The sequence below is a fragment of the Trichosurus vulpecula genome, chromosome 8, assembly GCF_011100635.1.
Source record: "Trichosurus vulpecula isolate mTriVul1 chromosome 8, mTriVul1.pri, whole genome shotgun sequence".
Taxonomy (NCBI): domain Eukaryota; kingdom Metazoa; phylum Chordata; class Mammalia; order Diprotodontia; family Phalangeridae; genus Trichosurus; species Trichosurus vulpecula.
Window position 1 is genome coordinate 229,893,223 of NC_050580.1, and position 26,998 is coordinate 229,920,220.

General features: G+C 36.6%; 1 protein-coding gene across 2 annotated transcripts in view; it reads right to left on the reverse strand.

The window, feature by feature from the left end:
- Positions 1-26,998, reverse strand: part of ATL1 (atlastin GTPase 1) — a 146,094-nt gene that overhangs the window by 96,721 nt on the left and 22,375 nt on the right. For both annotated transcript variants that reach the window (XM_036735794.1, XM_036735793.1), the window contains exons 3-5: positions 8,194-8,328; positions 7,363-7,467; positions 5,666-5,716 (exon numbers count right to left, since the gene is read on the reverse strand). In XM_036735794.1, coding sequence (XP_036591689.1) covers positions 5,666-5,716; positions 7,363-7,467; positions 8,194-8,328 — 291 coding nt within the window. The remainder of the gene's footprint in view (positions 1-5,665; positions 5,717-7,362; positions 7,468-8,193; positions 8,329-26,998) is intronic.

Sequence of the window (26,998 nt, forward strand, 5' to 3'; positions counted from 1 at the left end):
TAAATTACTCTTGGTTATAAGCCTTTATCTTTTGGAATTTGAAATATCATATTCCAAGATTTTTCTCTCCTTTATAGTATTACTTACCAGGTCTTTTTCAAGCCTGACTGGTTCCTTGGTAGTTTAACTGTTTCTCTCTGGCTATTTATAGAATTTTTTAAATTTGACTTGGAAGCGCTTGAATTTGGCTGTGATATTTCTGGGTGTTTTTTTTTTTCAGAAAGTCATTAGTGAATAATTTCTATTTTTACTTTGTTTTCTTGTTCTAATAGATTTGGGCAAATTTCCTTTATGATTTCTTTTTGCTTGGTCATCATCTCTTAGCCTGATTTCCAGGTTTTTCTTCTATTTTTTCAATCTTTTAATTTTGTTCTAAATTTAAGGTTTTCTCATGGAGTCAATGAGTTATATTTGATACATTCAGGGGATCCAATACTTAATTAAGATTTTACACCTTCTTTTCTAAGCTTTTTATTCTTATTCTGGGATTCCCCTGAGCCCCCACCTCACAATGAGCACTGATTACAACTATAATTTCATTTTTGCTTTGTTTTTCCAGCCATTCTTGTAGTCCTTTTGGCTAAGCATCTGTGACATTACTCCTACTGGCTGTAGAGTAACTTTTTTTTATCTGAAATTACCTCTTGGGCTTTTCTAGATCCGTGGCATATATTCATTACGTTTGGTGTGTCATGCCCCCATCCCCGCTTATTCATGTTTTCTCTGGCAATAGTTTCTTATTTTAGTCCTGGATGACTTCAAATCTATCCTATCAAATCTATTGTTTCTTTTCTTGGTGTGAACATTCTCTGAGCTCCACTGGATTCTACTCTTTTTGTTTGGTTCTTGACTCTATGGCAGAACTTGTTTCCATTACTTTTTAGTTTTCTTTTGTTCAGTGCATGGGAAGAAAACTCCTCTAAAACCTTCAAGTCACCATTTAAAAAATTCATGATAGGAGGAATCTGAAGGATTTAGGGCTGCCCCAAGGCATCATTGATATTTTAGGGGATGGTTAGTACATATTTTAAGGGACATTTAGTTTTTAAACTTACAATTTATATACTTGGAACTTATGTTAATTTTTTGAGTAAAGGAGGAGAGGGAAAGTCATTTAAAGGAAATTTAAAAATCAATCAATAGATAAGCACCTATCTATGCCAAACATTGGGCTAGAATCTGAGGATACAAATACAACATATGAAATAATCCTACTCTGAGGAAATTTACATTCTATCTAACAGTTCACATAGGTTAATCTAAGGACCAGTAATCAATGATATATGTAAAGGTGGTATATTCAATGATTTTGAGGGGCATGGTCATCAGGAGTGTACAAAAGTCAAGGAAGTAGTGGCATTAGGGGTAGAGAACCCATTCTACCCAGTTTCAATTGTCCATTTACATTCTGAGGAACCCAGAAATTTTACCGAATTTGTTCCACTACCAGGGTCCTGAGGCTTACAGGAACACTCCTTAGGAATAATTCCTCAGTTGTAACTCTGCTGTTTAGGCTAGCGGGACTAGTTGGACAGGCTCCCCTAAAATGTACAGGCATCACCTTATACCCTAGAGCAGTAGTCTCCAAACTTTTCTGATCCCACAAAATTGTGCCTGTACTCTAATATGAGTATAATTACTAACTCATCAATTATATATAGCTCCATATTATGACGTAGATGCTACAGCAGAATTCACTAACTATGGATATTTTAAAACTAGGATTCTTGGGAAAGTCTATGCAGAGGTTTCTGGGAATGCTTTATGGAGATTCCTGGGATAAACACACTGGAAGAGGAGAAACTGGATTGAAAACTGGAGAGCCTAGAGTTCATCTCTCATTTTTGCACCATCTGTACTTTCTAGAATTAAGCAATTAAGGTCTCTGTGTTAAGGAGCTCATATAGGAGCAACATATGTAAATGTATATAAATATTTTATATATATATATATATATATATATAAAATATAAATATAAACAGACAAAAATACTACAGCACTTCAATGATTTACCAATTTATCAATCAACAAACATTTATTAAATCCTAACTATGCAAAGCACTGGAGATTTGGGGGAAAATGGCAAAAACAGTCCCTGCCTTTCAGGATCTTGCATTGAATTGGGGGAGAACACCTGTCCACAAATAGGTAGACAGAAGATACAGAGTGAGAGGAATGATGACTGAAAAGATTCGGAAAGGCCTCCTGAAAAAGGTGATGTTTGAAATTTGCTTTGGAAAATACCTTTTTACATTAAAAATGTTATTTACATTAATTTCTAATGGGTTTATTATTAGTATTTCATGTTAAATAATTATTTTAAATTTTTATGAGTCTTAATTTTTGGTGTGATAAGTATCAATAGCTATAACCTACATAAACAAAAATTCTTTGAGGTTAAATTTTTAAGGGGCTCAGAGACTAAAAAGTTCAAAAACCAACTTTAGTGATTCAACCTGACAATGCTGGTGGGAGGTGGGAGAGTAGCCCCAGAGACATAAGAATGTGCTCTAGGCTAAGCCTGACAGTCCAGTCTCCTAGTAGTTTAGGTTTTATATTGGAACAAAATGAGATTCATTTCAGTAGCTAACCAATGGAACAAGATGCCCTTCCCAGGATAAGCTCATTATTTTGAAACTCACTACACCAGGGCTAACTCAAGCCTCCCTCAGTCTCAGTGGGGAAAAAGTGTGAAGGAAGGTAGCCTAGCTATACGAGATCTCAAACTGTATTATAAAGTAGTGATTGTCAAAACAATGTGGTACTGGCTAAGTAATAGTGGAATAGATTAGATACATAATACACTACTATGTAAATGACCATAGTAATTTAGTTTTTGATAAACCCATACATCCAAGCTTTTGGGACAAAAACTCATAATTTCACAAAAATTTCTGGGAAAATTGGAAAAGAGTATGGCAGAAACTAGGTATAGACCAACATCTCACACCATATACCAAGATAAAGTCAAAATGGGTACATGATTTAGACATAAAGGGTGATACCAGAAGCAAATTAGGAGAGCATGATTAGTTTACCTGTCAGATCTATGGAGAAGGGAAGACTTTACAAGCAAATAAGTGATAGAGAGCATTACAAGATATAAAATGGATAATTTTGATAATATAAAATTAAAGTTTTTTTTGCACAAACAAAACCAATGCAAGCAAAATTAAAAGGAAAGAAGAAATTGGGAAAAAATTTTACATGAATTATCTCTGATAAAGGCCTAAATTCTCAAATATATAGAGAACTGAGTCAAATTTATAAGAATGCAAGGCATTCCCCAATTGATAAAAGGTTAAAGGATATGAACAGGCAGTTTTCAGATGAAGAAATCAAAGCCATGTATAGTCATATAAAAATGGTTTAAATCACCATTGATTAAGACATGCAAATTAAAACAACTCTGAGATTCCCACTCACACTCATCAAATTGGCTAATATGATAGAAAAGGAAAATGATAAATTTTGGAAGGGATGTGGGAAATCTGGGACACTAATGCATTGTTGGAGTTATGAACTGATCCAAGTATTCTAGAGAGCAATTTGGAACTATTCCCAAAGGGTTATCAAAGTGCGTATACCCACCCTGCTACTAGCTCTGTATTCCAGAGATTGTTTTTAAAAAGGGAAAAGGACCCACATGCACAGAAATATTCATAGTAGTTCTTTTTGTGGTAGTTTAGAAATGAAACTGAGGAGATTCCCATCAACTGGGGAATGACTGAACAAGTTGTCATATATGAACATAATGGAATATTGTTGTGCTACAAGAAATAATGAACAGGATAATTTCAGATAAACTTGGGAAGACTTACATGAACTGATACAGAGTGAAGTGAGCAAAACCAGTAGAACAACATGCACAGTAACAGCAATATTGTATGATGATAAACTGTGAATGACTTAGCTATTCTCAGCAATACAATGATTCAAGACAATCCTGAAGGATTCGTGATGAAAAATGCTATCCACCTCCAGAGAAATAATGTTGCCTGGATATAGACCAAAGTTTACTCTTTTTTCCTTCCTTCCTTTCTTTCTTCCTTCCTTCCTTCCTTCCTTCTTTCCTTCCTTCCTTCCTTCCTTCCTTCCTTTCTTCCTTCCTTCCTTTCTTCTTTCCTCCCTCCCTCTCCCTGTCTCTCCCTCTCTCTCCCCTTCCTTTCTTCATTTTCCAGTTTTCTTGCCCAAAATAATGTTTTACATGATTTGCACGTATATAACCTATATCAGATTGCTTACCATCTCAGGGAAGGGGAAGGAGGAAGGGAGGGATAGGATCTGGAACTCAAAACTTAAAAAAGAACAAAAAATGTTAAAAATTGTTTTCACATGTATAGGGAAAAAGTAAAACATTATTTAAAAAAATCATCCCCTAGACTAGATGAAACCCTGTTAGACATGTTTTCAAACTCCTATAATTGTAATAATTTTATTTCAAAGTCTAATATAGCATGTATTTGAAAAATGGTTTAGTAGAAAGTTAACTTCCAAAAAACATTCATAAGCACTCAGTTCAGGATGTGTTTTTCGCAGTTCAACTTGTAGTTCATGCTAGGAATAAGGGCATGACAGAGTAGAAAAAGGAACCATAGTGTAGTTAAGAGACTCCTAGGGGTAGAGTCCAAATCCTGTTATTTAGTAGCTATGTGATTTTTGGTAAATTGCTTAACTTCTATGTAGCATAGGAAATGCCTCTCGGGCTTATTTTACAAAATCATAGATGTGTTGTAATCTGTGTTTAGTGAAAGGAGTTTCCATAGTAGGAATTCCCTATGCTGATGAATTCATAGATTCATTTTGTTAATCATAAAATGTTTTAATTCAAATCTTGTGAACATATTAAGCTACCGAAATTATCTCAAATTCAAATGAAATCTCTCTGTAACGAAACCCTCTGTATTGGTTCCCTCAAACTTTTGTCAAATAACACTATAAAGAAAGAAACAAATAAATAAAGGTTTATATTTACATACTTATTTGCATATGCATATATACTTACTACCACTCTCTCCATACATGCATATACACACATAAAGATACTATTTATATTATTCATTATATAAATAATCATTAAATCTCAATTAGAATGATATTTTCTACTAAGTATAAGGTGGAAAAAAATGTGATTGGGAATAGCACTCCAGGGAACATAGCAATATAGTGTGATACAAGCTAGAACTCATCTGCTTACATGAATGAACAATAAAGACTTTAGAAGGACTTGTTTTTAATACGCCCCCCCCCATTGCCCTGTTCCATAAAATCCTATTCCAAATCATAACATTTTGCTCTACCTCATATTTAATAGAAAACTTCATTTTAATCAAAACACAATAATCTTTAGCATTTTCAGAATTGTGGCCAGTACTGCCATTGGAACAAGTCATTTAGTGTTGGAGCATTAATTAGCTTAGACAAAGCTAATATTCAATAACCTCATTTTTCTTGGACTTATTGAAGAAATAGATTGTCTTTGTTAGAATCATTATCATAACACTGAGGAATAACTGCCCACTGCCAGAATAAGAAATATGGAAAGACTATTCTGGTAGGTTTTAACTAAGACAGAGAATGACCTGGGAAAATACAGCTTTGTAATATGTTTCAACTTGGAGAGCTCATAGAACTGGATATGCCAAAAAGAACTCAAACATTTTACCTGTAAGTGCTGAAGGTCGTCTTCCTGGACATTCTGAGATAAGTTGTATACCTTAATTAAGAATAAAATTTAAAAGAGAATATAACTAGGTGTTTTCTTGAATATTTATTTTGTATTTTCTGTTTGTTTACATAATAATATAACTCAAAATTGTCACAGATCATTGATTTTTAAAAAAATGTGTCAAGCTATGACGTGTGAAGTTAACTTCTATATAATGATTGATAAAAACATTTCCACATCCATAGTACCACTCATTCTGAGATGAGTTAATAAAATGCTTTTGTTAACCCAACTTAACCCAACCCAAATTAACGTGCAATCTACTAAGCACAAAAGGATTCTAAAAGTAAGTTTTTTTTAAACATGCTCTGAATTGTCATCTATATTTAAAGTTTTCTTTTAAAAAAATCCTATGTTGACTTCACTTATTGCCTGAGTATATGTATGTGCATACCAAAACACCACCACTAACCTCATTGAGAGTTCTATTGGTTTTTGAATACCATGTAAATTGTATTCACCCGAATATATACTTCAGACTCTAATCTGAAGCCATGGAACATCTGTATAAACCTCATAAACTTCAAACAATAGTTTATGATAATTACAGGCATGGATACAGAGAGACCATCACTTAAAAAGAAGAGATAGCTTTCAGGAATAGCAGAGAAAGAGGCCTACTATGGGCTTAAGAGAGAGCTAGGTTTGCAAAATGAGAGTTGGGTTACAGAGAAAACGGCACAAAAAGAGAAAAAAGCCATTAGGGTCCATCATCACAGGAATTGTAAGTTTTGGCTACATGTATTCCCTACACATGGGTCTCATTATCACTGTACTCTAGGCGTGGGCTCACTATTCCCACAGATGCTTTGTGTATTTGTTGGAAAGTGTTTCCTTGGGTTTAGAAGAGGAAATGTCTTTTTAGCTCCTATTCTTACTATATCATCTTAGTAAATTCTGTTGCTTTGACCTAATTGTGTCTTTGGCAGGATTGTTGAGGGAGAGCAGCCTGTGGGACTCATGAACTATAATTTTGGGACTAGTTAGCCAGGGGAACCAGCCAATGGGAATGCAACTTGGGGTACCCACAGAAAATAGGACACGGGGCCCAGAGTCAGGAAGGATTGTTTAAATGTGGCCCCAGACACTGACTAGTTATGTGACCCTGGGCAAGTACCTGTCTGCCTCAGTTTCATCTGTAAAACAGATATAATAGGATCTAACTCCCAAGGCTGTTGTGAGTATAAAGTGAAATTATATTTGCAAAGCACTTTCTATAACTTTAAAGACTATACGAATGCTAGCTATTATTCTAAAACCTGTGTAAGTCGCTGCTACCTTGTAGGAAGGTGGCTCAGAGCTGGGTGCAACAATTGCATATGCTATTTCATTGAATATGATTAAGTCTGGACCTAAGCAGAAAAAATACCTTGCACTGAAAACACAGGCATCTTTTTTTGAGAAGAGAATATAAACTGTTTTAACTTTGCAATATGAAGTAGATTGCAAAACAAAAAAAGTTTCTGTGTCTCATGAAAGGTACAGATTGGTTGGTAAACTAACCAATTTAGTAAAATGAACCAGTATTATAAAAATTATAGCCATTTAGCCTTTCACAATGATATGTATTTTGAAATCTTTTGTGTTTAATAATTTAAAGAAATACAATATAATAAATTTACTTCCTTAGTTACCTGTATTGAGCTGATCATAGTGCTAAGGGCAAATACTGTGGCTGAATCCCTTAGAGTTGATTGACTATCAAATGTCCCCTGAGTGTCCATTAATAATACTGCAACCTGCAACCACAAAAGTATAGCACATTTTAAAAATTACTTGTAGAATACTACGGGGGGGGGCAGTATAGTATAGCAGAAAGAGTCTTGGATTTGGAGTTGAAGGATGTATTTTGGAATCCTGACTTTTCTTAGTGTAGCTAAATCTCAGTTTTCTCATCTATAAAACGAGGATACTCAACAACTTTCCTAGCTCAGCATGGGGTAGTAGGTAGAGAGCTGGATTTAGGAAAAGAAAGACCTGGGTCCAAGTTCTACTTCTATCACATAATTCATTTATAAGACCCTGGGAATCTCACTTAAATTCTCAGGGTTCTAAAACTGATGGTTGCAGAAAGGATATTGCCTTGCATTGGTAGGGTTTTTTCATCTAGAAATGCCCTATATCATTGAAATCATTGGTCTGATCTCTATCCCAGCCAAGGTTATAGTGCTACATCTTTCAGAAGGTAAAGTTATTTGCCTAGCTGTTAATTGCTCATTAATAATACTCAACTTATCATAGACACTTAATAAAGCACAGTAGGGTCCATCAGTCAACCTATTGACTATAATCCATGTTGATTATAACTTAGATGATAATAGATCAACAATCCCTTAGGATTTTATATAGGAGCCACCCATTATAGAACTAGGCTATCTATAAATTCATGACAAAAAAGTGGTAATTGTTACAACTAAATTACCACTTACTTGTTACAACTTAGTATCAAAAAGTCAGTTTCATACCTTTTTGCCATCGGGTTTGTTAATTAGGAAGACTTCACTCCATATCTGAATTCCTGTGGTCTCTCGTTCTGATCCACCCCTCCAAGAAAAACCAGTCAGTGGTTCATCGTAATCTCCAACCCAATCAATAGATACCTATGAAGTAACAAAGCCAAATGAGTTAGAAGTAGGCACTTCTTGAAAATTTCTGTGTAGACAAAATTCTAGTGCTCATCACTACTCTATATCACTTCCCTCCTGGAAACAATATATATGTATATACAGGCATGTATACATGTGTACATAAATTTATATGCACACATATACACACAATGTTTACTGCAGTGTGGAAAACACTTTGATTCAGAAAAAGGTTTTAGGTAGGAGACCATATTAAACATGTCCTCAAATCTAAAAATTCCTTCTAAACTTAAAAGTATAGTGAACTTTACTAATTTTGTCTAAGGTGCTATGAATGAATAAAAAGATGAATTGTTATTTTTAAGATATTTAGTTTTAATACCTCCACAATAACTCCACCCTTATATCCTCCTTGTTATTCGGTTGTATCTGACTCTTCACGACCTCATGGATGGGTTTTCTTGGCAAGAATACTAGAGTAGTTTGCCATTCCTTCCCTAGTTTTATGCAGGCAAGGGTTAAGTGACTTGTCCAGGGTCACACAGGTAGTAAGACAGCTAGTAAGGTCACACAGCATCCAGGATCACACAGCTAGTAAGACAATTCTGGTCTTCCTGACCTTAGACCCACTGCTCTTACCCACTGTGCTACCTAGCTGTCTCAGCTGCACTTATGTCCTACTACTCCCCAATACTAACTTCCACTCCAGTCAGGTAAGTCTACTCACTTTCCAATATATTATGCTATTCCTATTCTTTGTGCCTTTACTCAAACTCTTCTTCCCAATCTGGAATGCCATCATATATTCTTCTTCTTTTTCTTATAGAGATACTATTCATTCTTCAAACCCTAGCTCCTGAAGTCATCTCTGACTGTTTCAGTATTCACTGAATTTTTTTTTATAAATTTCTTTATTTATTTTTAGTTTACCACGCACGGTTCTACATAGTTTTGAGTTCCAGTTTTTCTCCCCTCCCTCCCCTCTCCCTCCCCAAGACGGCATGAAGTCTCATATAACTGTCATGTATAACTTCGCATTGAATTAATTTATGCACTAGTCAAGTCATGGAGAAGAATTTTGACCAATGGAATGAATCATGAGAAAGAAGAAACAGAACCAAAAAAAAAAAAGAAAAACCCCAAAAACAAAAACAAAAGAGAAGCAGAAAAGGCGAGCATGTAGTGTGCCTCAGTCTGTATTCAAACTTCGCAGTTCTTTGTCTCGATGAAGATAGCATTCTCCATCGTGAGTCCCCTGGAGTTGTCCTTGCCCCTTAGGTTGCTGAGAAAAGCACAGTTTGTCAGGGTTGGTCCTCACGGAATCCATATATCTGTGGCTGTGCACAACGTTCTCCTGGCTCTGCTCCGCTCACTCAGCATTATGTCGTGTAGGTTTTTCCAGGTTGTTATGAAGTCTGCATCATCCCCATTTCTTATGGCACAATAGTATTCCATTACCTTCATGTACCACAGTTTGTTCAGCAATTCCCCAATTGATGGGCATCCCTTTGATTTCCAATTCTTGGCTACCACAAAGAGAGCTGCTATGAATATTCTTGTACATATGGGTCCTTTTCCCGCTTGCGTGATTTCTTTGGGATACAACCCTAGAAGTGGTATTGCTGGGTCAAAGGGTATGAACATTTCTATAGCCCTTTGGGCATAGTTCCAAACCGCCCTCCAAAATGGCTGGATCAGCTCACAACTCCACCAGCAATGCAACAATGTTCCAATTTCCCCACATCCTTTCCAGCATTTATCATTCTCCTGATTTGTTATTTTAGCCAATCTGACAGGAGAGATGTGGTATCTAAGAGTTGTTTTGATTTGCATTTCTCTAATCAGCAGCGATCCAGAGCATTTTTCCATATGCCTGTAGATAGCTTTAATTTCTTCCTCTGAAAACTGCCTGTTCATATCCTTTGACCATTTCTCAATTGGGGAATGGCTTGTATTCCTATATATTTGGCTCAGCTCCCTGTATATTTTAGAGATGAGGCCTTTATCAGAGATACTAGTTGCAAAGATTTTCTCCCAATTTTCTGCTTCCCTCCTAATTCTTGTTGCATTGGCTTTTTTTGTACAAAAACATTTCAATTTGACATAATCAAAATTATCCATTTTGCATTTTGTAATGCTCTATATCTCTTGTTGGGTCATGAATTCTTTACTTTTCCACAAATCTGATAAGTAAACTATTCCTTGCTTTCCCAAATTACATAGAGTATCAACTTTTACTCCTAAATCATGAACCCATTTTGACTTTATTTTGGTATATGGTGTAAGATATTGGTCTATGCCCAGTTTTTGCTCTACCATTTTCCAATTTTCCCAACAGTTTTTGTGAAATAGTGAATTATTAGCCCAGAAACTGGCCTCTTTGAGTTTATCAAAGAGTAGATTGCTAAATTTGTTGATTTCACCTATTTGTGTACCTATCCTATTCCACTGATCCACACCCCTGTTTCTTAACCAGTACCAGGCAGTTTTGATGACTGCTGCTGTGTAGTACAGTTTAATATCTGGTGTGGCTAAGCCACCATCTCTAGCATGTCTTTTCATTGATATCCTAGATACTCTAGACCTCTTGTTTTTCTAAATGAATTTTGTTATTATTTTGTCCAGCTCAGTAAAATAATTTTTTGGTAGTTCGATTGGTATGGCACTGAATAGATAGATTAATTTAGGTAGAATTGTCATTTTTATTATATTAGCTCGGCCTAACCATGAGCAACTGATATTTCTCCATTTATTTAGATCTGATTTTATTCGCGTGAAAAGTGTTTCATAGTTATGTTCATATAGGCCCTGGGTTTGTCTTGGCAAATAGACTCCCAAATATTTTATAGTGCCTTCAGTAACTTTGAATGGAATTTCTCTTTCTATCTCTTGCTGTTGGGCTTTGTCAGTAATGTATAGGACTGCTGAGGATTTATGTGGGTTTATTTTATATCCTGCAACTTTGCTAAAGTTGTTTATTATTTCAAGTAGTTTTTTACTTGATTCTCTAGGATTCTCTAGATAAATCATCATATCATCTGCAAAAAGTGATAATTTAGTTTCTTCTTTTCCTATTCTAATTCCTTCAATTTCTTTTTCTTCTCTTATTGCTGCAGCTAACGTTTCTAGTACCAAATTGAATCATAGGGGTGATAATGGACATCCTTGTTTCACCCCTGATCTTATTGGGAATGCATCTAGTTTATCCCCATTACAAATAATGCTTGTTGATGGTTTTAGGTAGATGCTATTTATAATTTTGAGGAAGGTTCCCCTTATTCCTATGCTTTCTAGTGTTTTTAATAGGAATGGGTGTTGTACTTTGTCAAAGGCTTTTTCTGCGTCTATTGAGATGATCATATGGTTTCTGCTAGTTTTGTTGTTGATATGGTCAATTATGCTAATAGTTTTCCTAATATTGAACCAGCCTTGCATTCCTGGAATAAATCCTACCTGGTCATAGTGTATTATTCTCGTAATGAGTTGCTGCAATCTTTTTGTTAATATTTTATTTAAAATTTTTGCATCAATATTCATTAGAGAAATTGGTCTATAATTTTCTTTCTCTGTTTTAACTCTACCTGGTTTGGGTATTAGTACCATATTTGTGTCATAAAAAGAATTTGGTAGGACTCCTTCTTCACCTATTTTCCCAAATAGTCTACAAAGTATTGGAATTAGTTGTTCTTTAAATGTTTGATAGAATTCACATGTAAAACCATCTGGCCCTGGAGACTTTTTCCTAGGGAGTTCGTTGATGGCCTGCTCAATTTCTTTTTCTGATATGGGGTCATTAAGAAATTTCACTTCCTTCTCTGTTAGTCTGGGCAGTTTATGTTTTTGTAGATATTCATCCATATCTCTAAGGTTGTCAAATTTATGGGCATACAGTTGGGCAAAATAATTCCTAATTATTGTTTTGATTTCCTCTTCATTAGAGGTGACTTCACCCTTTTCATTTTTTATACTGGTAATTTGATTTTCTTCTTTCTTTTTTTTAATCAAATTGGCCAAAGGTTTGTCAATTTTATTGTTTTTTTCATAAAACCAGCTCTTTGTTTTATTTATTAATTCAATAGTTTTCTTGGTTTCAATTTTATTAATCTCTCCTTTGATTTTCATTATTTCTAATTTGGTATTTAATTAGGGGTTTTCAATTTGCTCTTTTTCTAGCTTTTTCAGCTGTATGCCCAGATCATTGATCTCCTCTTTCCCTATTTTATTCATGTAGGCATTTAGAGATATAAAACTCCCCCTAAGAACTGCTTTTGCTGCGTCCCATAAGTTTTGGTATGTTGTTTCATTATTGTCATTCTCTTGAATGAAATTATTAATTGTTTCTCTGATTTGTTCTTTGGCCCACTCACTCTTTAGAATTAAATTATTTAGTTTCCAATTAGTTTTTAGCTTATTTTGCCATGGTACTTTATTAAAAATGATTCTTATTGCATCATGATCTGAAAAGGATGCATTGACTACTTCTGCTTTTCTGCACTGGATTGTGAGGTTTTTATGCCCTAGTACATGGTCAATTTTTGAGTATGTGCCATGTACTTTTGAGAAGAAAGTATATTCCTTTTTATCCCCATTCAGTTTTCTCCAGAGGTCTATCATATGTGCCTTTTCTAAAATTCTGTTTACCTCCTTAACTTTTTTCTTATTTATTTTGAGGTTAGATTTATCAAGTTCAGAAAGGGGGAGGTTGAGGTCTCCCAATATTATAGTTTTGCTGTCTATTTCTTCCTGTAACTCCCTTAACCTCTCCTCTAAGAAATTGTATGCCTTACCACTTGGTGCATATATGTTAAGCAATGATATTGCTTCATTGTTTATGGTGCCTTTTAGCAGGATATAATGTCCTTCCTTATCTCTTTTAATTAGATCTATTTTTACTTTTGCTTTGTCTGAGATTAGGATTGCTACACCTGCTTTTTTTACTTTAGCTGAGGCACAATATATTTTACTCCAGCCTTTTACCTTAACCTTATGTGTATCCCCCTGTTTCAGATGCGTTTCTTGTGAACAGCATATTGTAGGATTATGGTTTTTAATCCATTCTGCTATCTGCTTCTGTTTTGTGAGAATGTTCATCCCCCGCACGTTCAGGGTTATGATTTCTATCTGTGTCTTTTTCTCCATCCTAATTCCCCCTGTTTATGCTTTTATTTCTCCCTTTCCCCTTCTCCTCCTCAACAAAGTTTTGCTTTTGACCGCCTCTTTCCTCAGTTAACCCTTTCTCTTTATTCCCCTCCCTTATCTAACCGTTACCCACTTGCTACTTCTCCTCTTCCTTCTGCCCTCCCCCCTCCCTTTCCCCCCCTTTCCCTCCCACTTCCCGTAGGACAAGTTAGATTTCTAAACTTATCAGAGTATGTTATTCCCTTCTTGAACTAGATCAGATGACAGTAAAGCTCAAATACTGCTCTTCTCCCTCCCTTCTTTCCCTCTACTATAATATGTTTTTTTGCCACTTCCTTTGGTGTAATTTACCCTTTTCTACTACCTCCTTACCACTTCCCTCATAGCCCTCCCTTTATATCTCTTATTTATATTTTATATCTTTACATCGGTTAATTTATACAGGCATTCACAACCTATGTATATCCCTTTCATTTGTCATAATAGTTGTACCATTCACAAGAATGACTTATATATGTGTGTGTGTATATATATATATATATATATATATATATATATATACATAAAAAACAAAGATAAGATGATATAATCCCACTTAAAGATGTAAACAACCTAAGCTTATTGGTTAATGAGGTTTGTGGGGTTTTTCCCCCTGGTTATCTTTTTATGTCTCTCTTGAGTTTTGTATTTGGAGATCAAATTTTCCATTGAGTTCTGGCCTTTTCATCAGGAAGGTCTGGAATTCCCTTATTTCATTGAATGTCCATCGCCTTGCCTGGAAAATTATGCTTAGTTTTGCTGGGTAGTTGATCCTTGGTTGTAGTCCCAGCTCCTTTGCCCTTCGGAATATCATATTCCAATTTCTCCTGTCTTTTAATGTGGAAGCTGAGAGATTCTGCGTGATCCTGACTGTAGTTCCACGATATTTGAATTGCTTCTTTTTGGCTGCTTGCAGTATTTTCTCCTTGAGTTTATACTCTGAAATTTGGCTATAATATTTCTTGGTGTTTTCAGTTTGGGATCTCTTTCAGGGGGTGATCGGTGAATTCTTTCAATGACTATTTTGCCCTCTGGTTCTAGGACCTCTGGGCAGTTGTCTTTGATAATTTCTTCGAAGATACTGTCAAGGCTCCTTTTTTCATCGTGGATTTCTGGTAGACCAATAACTCTCAAATTGTCTCTCCTGGATCTATTTTCCAGGTCAGTTGTTTTGCCAATCAGATATTTCACATTTTTTTCTATTTTTTCATTCTTTACGTTTTGTTTTATTACTTCTTGATGCCTCATAGATTCATTAGCTTCCACTTGCTCAAGTCTAATTTTAAATGAGTTAGTGTTTACATTTTGCTTTTGAGCCTCCATTTTCAATTGGTTGATTTCACCTCTCAGGGTGTCATTTTCTCTCTTTAGATTCTGTATCTCCGTAGCCATTTCACCAATCTTATTCTTTAGGGACTTTTCCATTTTTTCCATGTTTTCTTTTACCTCCCTAATTTGGTTTTTAAAATCCTCCTTTAGCTCTTCCAGCAGTGCTTTTTGGGCTGGAGACCAGTTCATATTAGCTTTTGAGGTATCTGATGTATCTGCCGTGTCAATGCTGTCCTCCTCTATATCGATATTTTGATCCTGCCTGTCTCCATAAAAAGAATCTATTGTCCTCGGTTTTTTTGTATTCTTCTTCATGTTTGTTGTTTTCCCTTTTCCTGGCGTTACAACGAATTTCTATCTTTGGGCTCTCTGTCCCAGCTTTCTTATTCTGGGGGTTGTGAGTCTAGAATTAAAACCTTCAGTTTCCTGAGGTGTGGGGGAGGGGTCTGGCTCCCTGGCGTCTCACTCCCTGTGGGTGCTCTCCAGCACTTGCTTTTCAGCAATGGTCTCAGCTGTTTGTTGTTTGAGCTGATGTCTGGCACTTCCCCTGGGGGAGCAAGGTTACGTCTGGGCTCCTGGCGTTGACCCCTGCTTCTAGTATTTGTCCTGTGAGGCCCCACTACTCTCTCCTCTGTTTCAGTTCTCTTTTTTTTTTCCCCCGAGGAATTCTCTGGGTGAGGGGGGGAGGGATTAGAGCTGTTTACCTGGCCATTGAGTCTTCCGGAAGTTCAAGAAGCCGAGTTCCTGGGTTTTGCAAGCGTCAGGAGTGGGTGTTTTCACGGCTGGTGGCGTTGCGCTGCCTCTCGTCGCTCCCACAGACTGCCGTCCTGTGTTGGGAGTCCTGGGGATCTCTGCCGGTTTCGGGCGCCCAGCTTTCTCCCAGCTCGTCTCCCACGTGGATTTCCCGGCCAGCCGCTTCCGCCTTGGTCTGGAGCCGCTCCGCACCGAGCACTCTCCGAGCCTGCAGGTTCGTTCCTCAGGCCTTTCAGACTCTCCTGGCTCGGAAATTTGCCCCACGCCAACTGCTCGCGGTTTCTGACTCTCTCAAATCTGCTCAAATTCACTTTTTTATAGGAATCTGACAGATCTTGTGAGAGAGCTCCGGTAAGATGCTGCCTTCATGCGGCCATCTTGGCTCCGCCCCCTCTCACTGAATTTTTTTATTTCACTGAGCAAATATTTTTCACTTCATTGAATATATATCTATAATTAATACCACACAGTTTAGTTAATTCTAAAATATCTTTCTTTTCCCTCCTTCCTTCCTTCCTTTTCTTTTTTTCTCTCTCTCTTTGTCTCTCTCTTCCTTTATCTTTCTCTTCCTTCCTTTCTTCTTCCCTTTCTTTCCTTCTCTCTCTCTCTGGACATGACTAGTGCAGGAATTTGTTTTGCATGAATACACTTATACACAATTACAGTTGGGAGGGGAAAGAAAAAAGAACAGGTCTAACATAATTTCCTTTTTTGACAGGATTACTAAACTAGCAGGTGAAGGGAATGTTGTGGATAAAGTTTATTTTTTAACAAAGCATTTAATAAAGTATCTCATATTATTCTCCATACTGTGGAGAGATACAGATTAGATGTAATTAGATGGACTCAGATGATTCAGATTTGATGGCTCAATATTAGCATAGCATAGGGTCTCTGGGAGAAGAGTCTAGGGATTTGCTGTTTAACATTTTAACCTATGATTTGGAAAAAGACATAGATCTCATCAAATTTTCAGATGACACAAAGTTAAATGAAATAGCTAACATACTGGATCCAGAAGGATCTTGATAGGCTGGAGCTTTGGGATGGATCTAATAAGAAAAAATTTATTAGGAATAAATGTAGTTTTCTTTTAAGATTCCTTGAAATGTGATGTCTAAGCTCTTTTTTTGATCATGAAATTCAGATAGTCCAATGGTTCTTATTTTTTTCTCCTCGATCTCTTTTCTGGGTCAGTTGTTTTTGCTATGAAATATGTTACATTTTCTTCTACTATTTCAGTCTTTTGACTTCCTTTTAAGTATTTCTTGTTGTGTAATGAAATTGTTGGCTCCTATTTGGTCCATTCTAATTTTCATGGAGTTTGTAGCTTGGGCTTGTTCCAACCTGCTAATTCCCTTTATAATTCTTTCTTCTGTAGCTCTCATTTCTCTTCCAAGTTTTTCCTCAAGTATTTTCATTCCATTTACATTCCATTCATTCCATTCCAAAAACATTTAAAAACTCTTATTTCATCTCTTCCAGGAATTCTAGTTGAGTTTGTGCCCAAGTTGTTTTTCTCTGAGGCTTTTCTTGTAGATGTTTTGAAGTCATTCTCCTGCATTTGAGTCTTGAACATCTCTGCTCCATAATTCTTCCAGCCTACTTTCTGATTTTGGACTTGATGTTAGGGCTGAGCTCTGTGGCAATTTGGAAGGAAGTGTTGGTTCTTTCTTGGAGTATTAGTGTTGCATTTTTCCAGCATCTCTGGAACACGCTGGGAATTTACAAGCTTTCAGTGCCCCCAAAGTGGTGCGATACAGGGCAAAGTCTGATCGCTGCTTCCCCCTCATTTGAGTTCTGCAAGTTTCTGACCTGAGTTTGGGTATGAGCAACAGTAGACTGTTGCAGGACTTCACCCCTGTCAACCAGCTCTAAAACTTCAACAGTTCAGAGCAGCAGAATTGTAGGCTACTCGTTGGTCTGGGATTTCTGCCCTCTGCAGGCTGGACTAGATACTGGAAGTGAGACTCTGTTTTGCATCTGAGATCTGAGCCACACCAATTACTCCTACTGCTGCTGGCTCCTTTCTCCATACACAGAGCAGGGCCTCTGTACTAGGGCATGTCCTTCTCACTCCAACTTGCACTATGACCTGAAACTGGGTAGGGGGAGAAAAAGCTGCCAATTCACATCTATCACCACAGCAGTAGGTGTTTGGTGGTGCCTCTTCCAGTCTAGGGTCTCCTTTTGTTTGGATGCATAACTTCTCTCTCAATGCCAGAGTACTCCCTGATCTTGTCCCCAGTGTCTGCAAACCTCTCTGTCCATCTCCCTATGTTCAGCTGGATTTGTTCTGATGCTTTTTCTAGATCTGTTTGGAAAAGTTTGTGGATGGTTGCTTACAGCACTGCTTCCTTTCATTCTGCCATTTTGCTCCCCTCCCCAACATTAGACATTAATTATTTTAAAGACATTTATTAACTATGTGACCTTGGGCAATTCACTCAACCTTCCTAGGCCCCAGTTTCTGCATCTGGAAAATAAGAAGAGTAGTGTGACACACTGACCTACTTAGAGTAGGACTAGAACTAGTTTACCCACCCTTATTGGCAAATTTGTTCTCTTGAGGCTGATCACACAAGAATTCTGGGTTCAGTGCCAGTTGTTCTCAGACTTTCTTTGTTTCTTTGTTTCTTTCTTTCTCTCTCTCTTTATTTCTTCCTTCTGTCCTTTTTTTCCTTACTCCCCTCCTTTTTTCTCTTCCTATATATGTCCCCTAACCCTCCTATGACTATTAAAATAAATTGGACATCTGATATGCAACTGTATGCTGGTGGCAGTTGAGCCATGTCACATACTGGGAAGGGTTCCTATATCAGATATTTGTGTTACCTTGTCTTGTCTTGTTCTGATATCTGCATAGTAGATTGAGAAACCCTAACAAACATCTGTCTTAACGTCTGTCTACATCCATTTACATAGGATGATCCCCAGGTTAATGAGGGAAGCTTGACAATAAACTGTTGACTAGGGTTGTGTGTTTGTGGGCAGAACTTGTACTCCAACAGTAGAGAAGTAATTTTTCTCCTCTTTCTCTATGAGCTTCTCAGAAAAACCTTTGTCTTGTGGGCAGTTTTCATATTTATTTGTCATATTTAGTGTTATTTGTAGATTCTGATACCTTGGAGCTTTCTAACGGAAAAATGCAGAGCCCACAAAGACTGCTGTAAAAAACAACAACAGAAACAACAACATAGAAATAGTAGGGAAGATTAATTTAATTTCATATTTAAAACAGTTCTCTTAGCTTTCAGTAACCTGATGCTAAACTCTCCTTCCCAGTAAGCAGGGACTTGGTCCCATTTTAGAAGGAGATAAGGTTTTAGAATGGAAAAAAGCACCCCCCAAAATAAACTTTAAGATAACTTTCTTTATTTCATCCCTGACCAGATTGGGTTACAGAGACAAAGAAATACAAGCAAAGAAAGGAAATCTTATTCCTAGTTTGTAGAAATTTGTGGCATTATAAATAATTAGGGACTAGTTTGTAACTGAAATGGTAATATCTTTGCTGTAAATTTTCAAAATATGCTCTGAAGAATTTTTTTAAATGCTGAAATATTTTAAGAAGGCTATGAGAATGTGAGACTGACACATAAATCTTTTGGACTGAAAGCAATGAGCTCTATAATTGGAGGTGCCGGCAGGTAATGACCCTGAGAAAAGTAAGATTTTAAATGATACCATTTATGACTGTTAATCCAGATTTGATTTGATTGAGTTTGTGCTAAAACAAAATTATAATGTGGTTTCATTTAAAGTGAAATAATTGTGATATTTGTCCCTTTAGGGTAGATCAGGTATTAATACAAAATACAATTGATATTTAGTATTAAGGCAATATGTTTAGAAAGTGCATGAATAAGAACTGAAAGTGTAATTGATTATACTGTTTTTTCAATGCAATTAATATAAAATGCCAAATCAATAGATGGATGAGGTGATTTTTTTATATAAGATGATCTGGAAGGACATTCAATCAAATTGATGTTGACCAGCAATAAGTTTTGTACTAGATTTTTTAAACTCATGATATTGTTTATGTTACTGTTAGGCTTCTAATTTTTCTTCTATTGTGATTTTAAGGAAATCATTGTATAAAAAATACTGTTAATTTGAAAAATTATACCCAGAAGGTGATACAATTATATCATTTGAAAATTAACTCCTCTTTTGATAGATTGTTGTTGTCATGGTTGAAACAAACTATCAAGTATTTAATTGGGTAGATTTTGCTTAAAAATAACAATAATAATTACTTTCTGTTTGGGAAAGTACCACAGACCTTGTATATATCTGTGAAGTTATTTGGCGACTTGCCAGATTTTCAGTCCCCTGAATCTTTAGCCTTGGTAAAGTCATAAAAATCTTAATAACTCTGTAAGAAAAGTTGCTGAAAGAATGTTGTGAAGTTCTAAAGTAAGTGGTTAATGAAAAATGAGTATTTCCCAGAGCCGAAATAAAGGGGCTAACAAATTTCCTTATGAAAATTATGAAAGTACATGTAGAATCATATGTATTAAAGTTACAACTTTAAGGTAACTTAGTATTTTCAAGATATTAGGAGAGATCCTGTTTTCCAGAGCTAAGGCCCAATAAACAGGATTTGCCCTGAGCTTGGCGTAACAACAATCCTTTGCACTCACCCTCTGGATGATGTCAGCCCCAGCAAAATCCCAGAATTGTTTATGAATCAAATTTTTCACATTGTTGCTGTAGCCCTCATTGTCAGGGCTACAGCTCACTGCATAGCCATAGGTATAAGTATTGAGATCTCCCCACACTAAAATGCTCCCCAAGGGGTGGGGCTCCAGCACATGTGTCCTTGCTTGTAAGACATTTCCCTCACTTTGAAATCAAACTTCTGTTTAATTATTGACTCTCCTTTCTCTAGCCTGCTTTGTTTGGCTCTGGCCACCCACAGGTTAGAAGTTGGTTCCATACAGTTGACATTAATTGGTATCAGAAGTGTGATTGAACATGGAACCAGGTCATTGGGCTCTCTGGTACCAGTGAGGATGGACTAGGTGCCACTACCCCCTCATCTGGTGAGTCCTCTGCCCTTGTCCCTAAGCCAATCCTCTGAGCTCCCACTTAGGTTGAGCTTGCTGTTCTTTGTGAGGAAAACTCCAGGGCCCTCCAGTGACCTGATTCATCTTGGATCCCTCTGGTAAGGACAGAGTTTCTTAACTGCACACTCTTGTTAATTGGCCTCTCTGCATGCCTCTGTAAAATTGCAACTGTGTGCCTCAGCCAAACTGGTTCTATTTGTATCTGTCTTGTCATTTTATCTATGTCTGTGTCTATGTAAAATGTAAAATGTTGGTGTTGTGTTTGTGTTGTGAGCTAGATTCAGTTACCTTGAAAGATTTTAAAATGCAGCCAGATAGAAAATTTTCTAAGGGGGGCAGCTAGGTGGTGCAGTGAGTAGAGCACAGGCCCTGGAGTCAGGAGGACCTGAGTTCAAACATGGCCTCAGACACTTGACACACTTACTAGCTGTGTGACTTTGGGCAAGTCACTTAACCCCAATTGCCCTGCCTTCCTTCCTCCAAAAAAAAAAAAAGAAAATCTTCCAAGGGCTGTAGCCAGAGAGTTTAGAACACTGGGAAAGATTAATGAACTTTCATACTTGAAGCAATTGTCCCAATAAGCAGAACTTACTCCCGCTTTAGACTTTCCATGGAAGATTAGGTTATAAGAAAAGAGGAGGAAAAAACCCTGCAAGACAGTTTTTCCCCTTTAATTCCAGTTTTGGCTATGTTGGAATTACAGAAATAAAGTCATATAATCAAAGTTTGTAAAACTGCTAAAAACATCTTAGCAGATTCTGGAGGTTTGGAGATGAATCATTAAGGAGTTTGAAGATTTATCATTTTTAAGACTGCAAGGGAGAACTCCTGGGATCTGAGGTAATTCCAGGAGCTCACTCCTTTCTGAAACATCTCAGTAACTTTTGGGGTACCACTCTGTAGAATTTGTTTTAAGAAATATAAGGATTAAATTTTATAAAAGTTAAAAATAAATGGCAAGATTAATAGCTTTGTTGTTTTAGAGCAGTGAAGAAAGGTATCTAGTATGGAAGTAATCCAGAGTGAAGAAAGAAAAAAAAAGTAAATGGTTTGCACCTTATAAGCAACCTCTTGGTAAAGCTTCCTTGACATTTCTGACCATGAAAAGAGAAAATATTGTTTAAACCAGAGATCCCCTGTGGCTACTCCCAGTAAAGAGGCCCTCTTTCTCATCCCAGATCAGATTCTCAAATACAGGTGTTGAAAAAAATGCTGGCATTGCTCAGGGCCCACCCGGTGGTGGGGGCAGCATTATAGTGGGGCCCCCTACTGGCATTAGCCCCGTGCCCCTGGGTATTTTGCAGCCTGTTCCTCTAGGCAAGCCTGGGGGCATTACCCAGGTGCAGTACATCCTGCCCACCCAGCCCCAGCAGTGCCTGGCCCCAAAGCTGTAGCTGTTGGTGGGTCAGGCCCTATGGCCAGCATCCACTTTGCCCTGCCATCAGGAACTACTACAAATGGGAAGGTCCTGGTACCAGCCACCCTAGCCCCCAGGATTCTGATTCTGCAGCCAGTACCCTCTGCTGTTCTCTCGAAGTCCAGTCAGTGTTTCTAGTGCAGGCTCAGCCCTCAGTAGGCCCTGCTTAGTTGCTGCCTGGGAAGGTTCTGGGGCTCCTAGCAGCTCCTGATGTGGAAGTACATGGTGGCAGGGGAGCAAGCCAGCCTCTGCCTCTGGTGAGCCCACCTTTCTCTGTTCTGGTTATAATCTTATCTCTGTTAAAGTTATCTTGTCTCTGTTTTCACTAGTTTCCTGATCTGTAAAGCACAAAATAATAATGGTACCCACTGCTCAGGGTTGTTGTGAGATCAAAATGATATACTGATCATAAAGTGCTTAACAAAGTGCCTGGCATATGCTAAGCACTATATTATTTCTTTATTTGTTATTATTTCTTTAATTGAATATAATTGTTCCATATTTGATAACTCTAAAGTGGTTTTAAAATGCCAAAGGTAATAAGACCAATGAGATAATTTGGAAATGCAATTGATGTCATCTGAAGTTTTGTTTCAGGTTTTAAATAGATGATGTTGTTTGCATTATTATTGTATTTCTCAATTCTCTTATATTGTGAAATTTGAGAGACCATTGTAACAGAAGTGCTGTAAGACAAAACAACTTTTTAATGAATTGGGCTTTTAAAAGGATGTGATTAAAAAAGGTAAAAAAAGAAATTGAAAACTGTCAAATAGTTAATGAAGTATATTTTGTTATAAAGCAGATAATAATATATAATAGTGAATTTTCATTTGAAATTCTTGGTATTATGAAAGTGTACAGGGTAGTTTAAAGATGTAGCTTCAATATATTAGTGTTGAAGTCAATGATCAGGTATTTGCTGTATGTCTGAAGCCCCAGAATATGGTTAGTTTTAATTTATAAATTTAAAGTAAAATATTAATGAAATGTTAACTCTTAGCAAAGCATTAGGAAAGCTATTGAAGCCTAAGTAGTGGTTAGTGAAATTTTGGTATTTTAAGTAAAAGTTCCTGGGACTGTAATTTATTATTGTTTTGAGATTTTATTACCAGTATATTTGTCTGAATTGCCATGAATTCAATAGTTAAAAATGGCATGCACTACAGTCTGGGGAACTAATAAAAATGGATGTCTTTGCCTGGGGAAAGTTTTGGATCCTCCTGACTCTGTTTCCCCATTGTGCTATTTCCTTGCTGAAAAAGAAATTTCCCCATCTGGTTAATCCTGAGCCTTGCTTTTAACACCCTGTGGCTACATAACTGGCTGTCAGATATGACTCATGCCTAGAATCAAAGAGAGTTAAGGGAGTTTTCCCCTTTGTTATGATATATGACACTGTTATAACTATGTCCTTCTTTTTCCTTTTATAGCAAACTTCTATAATCAAGAAGTTTTGTATGTACAATACTATATCTATTAAATAATAGATTGATATTGGAACATCTCTGAGTTACAATAATAGGATGCAAGTTAACCTATATTTGTTGTGAAACAAATATAGGGATGATATTTTTCTAAGGAGGAAATGATTAAACAAAGTAATAAGACAAAGATGTAATGGGAAAGTTTTCTAATTAAATGGAATAGTAAATTTTGAGTAAAGCAATGGGATTAGACTGTTTTCTCTAAATTATATGCATATATATAGTTGCCTTCCAAATTTATCTCTCATGAAAATTCAGGCTTTGAGTATATTTTAGTAATCAGTTCTCACAATTGGATCAATAATTTATTAATTAAGGATTTTACACATACATTGTATTGATAATGGTAAAGAAAGCGAAATTATTTCCCCATATTTAAAGTGACTGTCTGATAATTTTAAAAGTCAGAAGAACAGGCCATAAATGAGTTTCTTAAGAAAAAAAGCACCAGGATCAGACAGATTTACAAGTCAATTCTATTAAGCATTCAAAGATCAATTAATTCCAACATTAACAGGCAAAGAAAGGATCCTACCAAACTCCTTTTATGAAGTAAATATAATATTGATACCTAAAACTAGGAAAAGTAAAAACAGAGAAAAAAATTGCAGACTAATTTCATTAATGAATATACATGCAAAAATCCTAAATAAAATATGAGCTAAAAGACTACAACAATATATTACAAAGTTTATACTTTATGACCAAATGGGATTTATACCAGGAATCAGGGATAGCTCAACAATAAGGAAAACTATTAGCATAGTTGATTATATCAATAATAAAAGAAAAAACATGATTATATCAATAAATGCTGAAAAATCTTTTGATAAAGTATGGCACTCATTTCTACTGAAAGAAATTTGAAAATATAGGTATCAATGAGTTTTTCCTTAAATTGATTAAAAGCATGTTTGCCTAAAACCATTAGCAAGCATTATTTGTAATGGGGATGAATTAGAAGCCTTCCTACTAAGATCAGGTGTGAAACAAGGATGCCCACTGTGACCAATATTATTTAATATTGTATTGGAAATCCTAGCAGTAGCAATAAGAAAAAGAGAAGGAATCAAAATAGGGAATGAGGTAATAAAGCTATCTCTTTTTGCAGACAATATAATGATATACTTGGAAAATCCAAAAGACAACTAAAAAGTTAGTTGAAATAATGAAAATTTTAGATAAATCATAAGCAAAACCTTAGGAGAAGAGATAGTAAGAGATACCCCATTTAAAATAGCTCTAGCACGGGTGGGGAACCTGAGGCCTTGAGGCCACCTATGGTCCTCTAGGTCTTCCAGTGTGGCCCTCTGACTGAATCCAAACTTCATAGAACAAATCAGTTTGGATTCAGTCAGGGCCACACTGGAAGACCTAGAGGGCCCTATGTGGCCTTGAGGCTGCAGGTTTCCCATCCCTCCAAGATAGTATAAAATACCTGGAAGTACATTTGCCAAAAGAAACCCAGGAACTATAGGAAATTAAGATAATTAGAGAAGTATAAGTTATTCATTGGTGGGCAGGGCCAATATAATAAAAATGAAGAACAAAAAGTCAAGAGTGTCAAAAAAAACTATTAAAAATGTTAAAGGAAGAAGGTTTAGCAGTATCTGATCTTAAACTATATTATAAGGCAGTGATTATCAAAACTATTTGATGCTAGCTAAGAAATAGAAATGTAGCTCATAAATTAAAGAAAAGATTCTTATATCAGGCACAGGATTTATGTAAGGATAGAAATAGCAAATGGTATCTAAACTGAAATTCTCTGAAGTTTCAAAATTGAAGAATCAAATTTAAATGATATTACTAGCAGAATTATTTAGGAATCTCTAGATTTGGAATCAGAGAAGCAGAGCTCCTTTTAGCACTGTCCTGAGAATAAGCATATTGTCCAAGGAAAGATCTCTAGGGACAAGATAACTAAATGAGACATCTGGGACTCAAAATGTGCTGGTTAAATGGATATTGAGAATGAGTTACTAGGATACAAGAAGACTTGATGTTAATTAATATTGATGATAACTATTGTATTGCTTTGGTCTTTTGTTTTAAGATGTTTATGTTTAAGTTTTCTTGGTTATTTTGGTGACATGTAAATCTCCCTTCTCAAAACCAGTACATTGTCAGCCCTCTAAGTAGTTTGATATATACCTGACTTAATGTAATTATGCAATTATGGCACTTGTGAGAAAACTTTATTGCATTGTTTGAACCTCGCCCTGCCTGGCTCGGAAACTGGACCATCCCTACATGTTATTTAGAGACTCAACTAAGAATCTGTTACGCTGACCAGAAACCCACATTCAAAGATTGGTGCATGGAGTTTTCTCCAAGGGCACCTACCAGGTTCTTCTGACTTCTTCCACAGCTGTCAAACTTGTGGGTGTGGACTCCTGAATCATATGAAGCAAGCCCCTGTTCCTGAGTGGACAGCAGAAACTCCAGGGACCTCAAGGTTCATCTGGTACAGACCCAGAAGCGGCTCACAGCAAGATGAGACAGCTATCCTAAGATTCTGGATGAGAGCTGAGTTTATTGTTTTAGTTTGTTTTTCCCTATTGCCTGATTTAAGTGTGAGTTGGCATTTTCTCCTTCTACATTCCTAGCCCCCTTCTCTTTGCTGCTTGCAAGCAAACAATGGCTAGCCCTGATACCTGGGACACACTTCCCTAATAGGTCCCCTCAAGGAACTAACCCTCTGTGCAATATCTTTTCCTGGCTCAACTGGTCTCTTGTGGCCTCTTGGCTTATACCTCCCTCTCCTTTATTGGCCAGAAGGATAGAGGTTGTTTCAGACCCTCTCCCTTTGGCCAAAAAAGGGAAATGTCAGGATATTAGGAGACACCCCGTTTTCCAGAGCTAAGGCCCAGCAAGCCTGAGCTTGGCATAAAAACAATCCTTTGTGCTCACTCTCTGGATGATCTCAGCCACAGCAAAATCCCGGAATTGTTTATAAATCAAACTTGTCACATTGTTGCTGTTACCCCTCATTGTCAGGGCTATGGCTCATTGTGTATAACCATAGGTATAGGTATTGAGATCTCCCCACACTAAAGCGCCCCTCCCTCCCCACTGTGGCGGCACTCTGGCATGTGTGTCCTTGTTTACAAGCTTCTCCCCTCATTTCAAAATTAAACTTCTGTTTGATTCCTGCCTCCTCTGTCTCTAGCCTGCTTTGTTTGGCTCTGGTCAATCACAGGTTAGAGGCCAGTTCTGTCTGGTTAACAGTAATCACAGTTCCCTAATTTAAAGATTTTATTTTTGATGAAGAAGTTAATGAAGGGGTTGTAATGCTTTCAGATTTGAATATCTGTCAGCTTGAAGGCTTCAGTGGATAGCTGTTTTCCTGGGTTTTCAGTGAACTATCATGTATTCAATGTGTGTGTAATCATAGAATTCTATTATTCTTAATTTCTGATTGATTTCTGCTCCAGGATAGATTT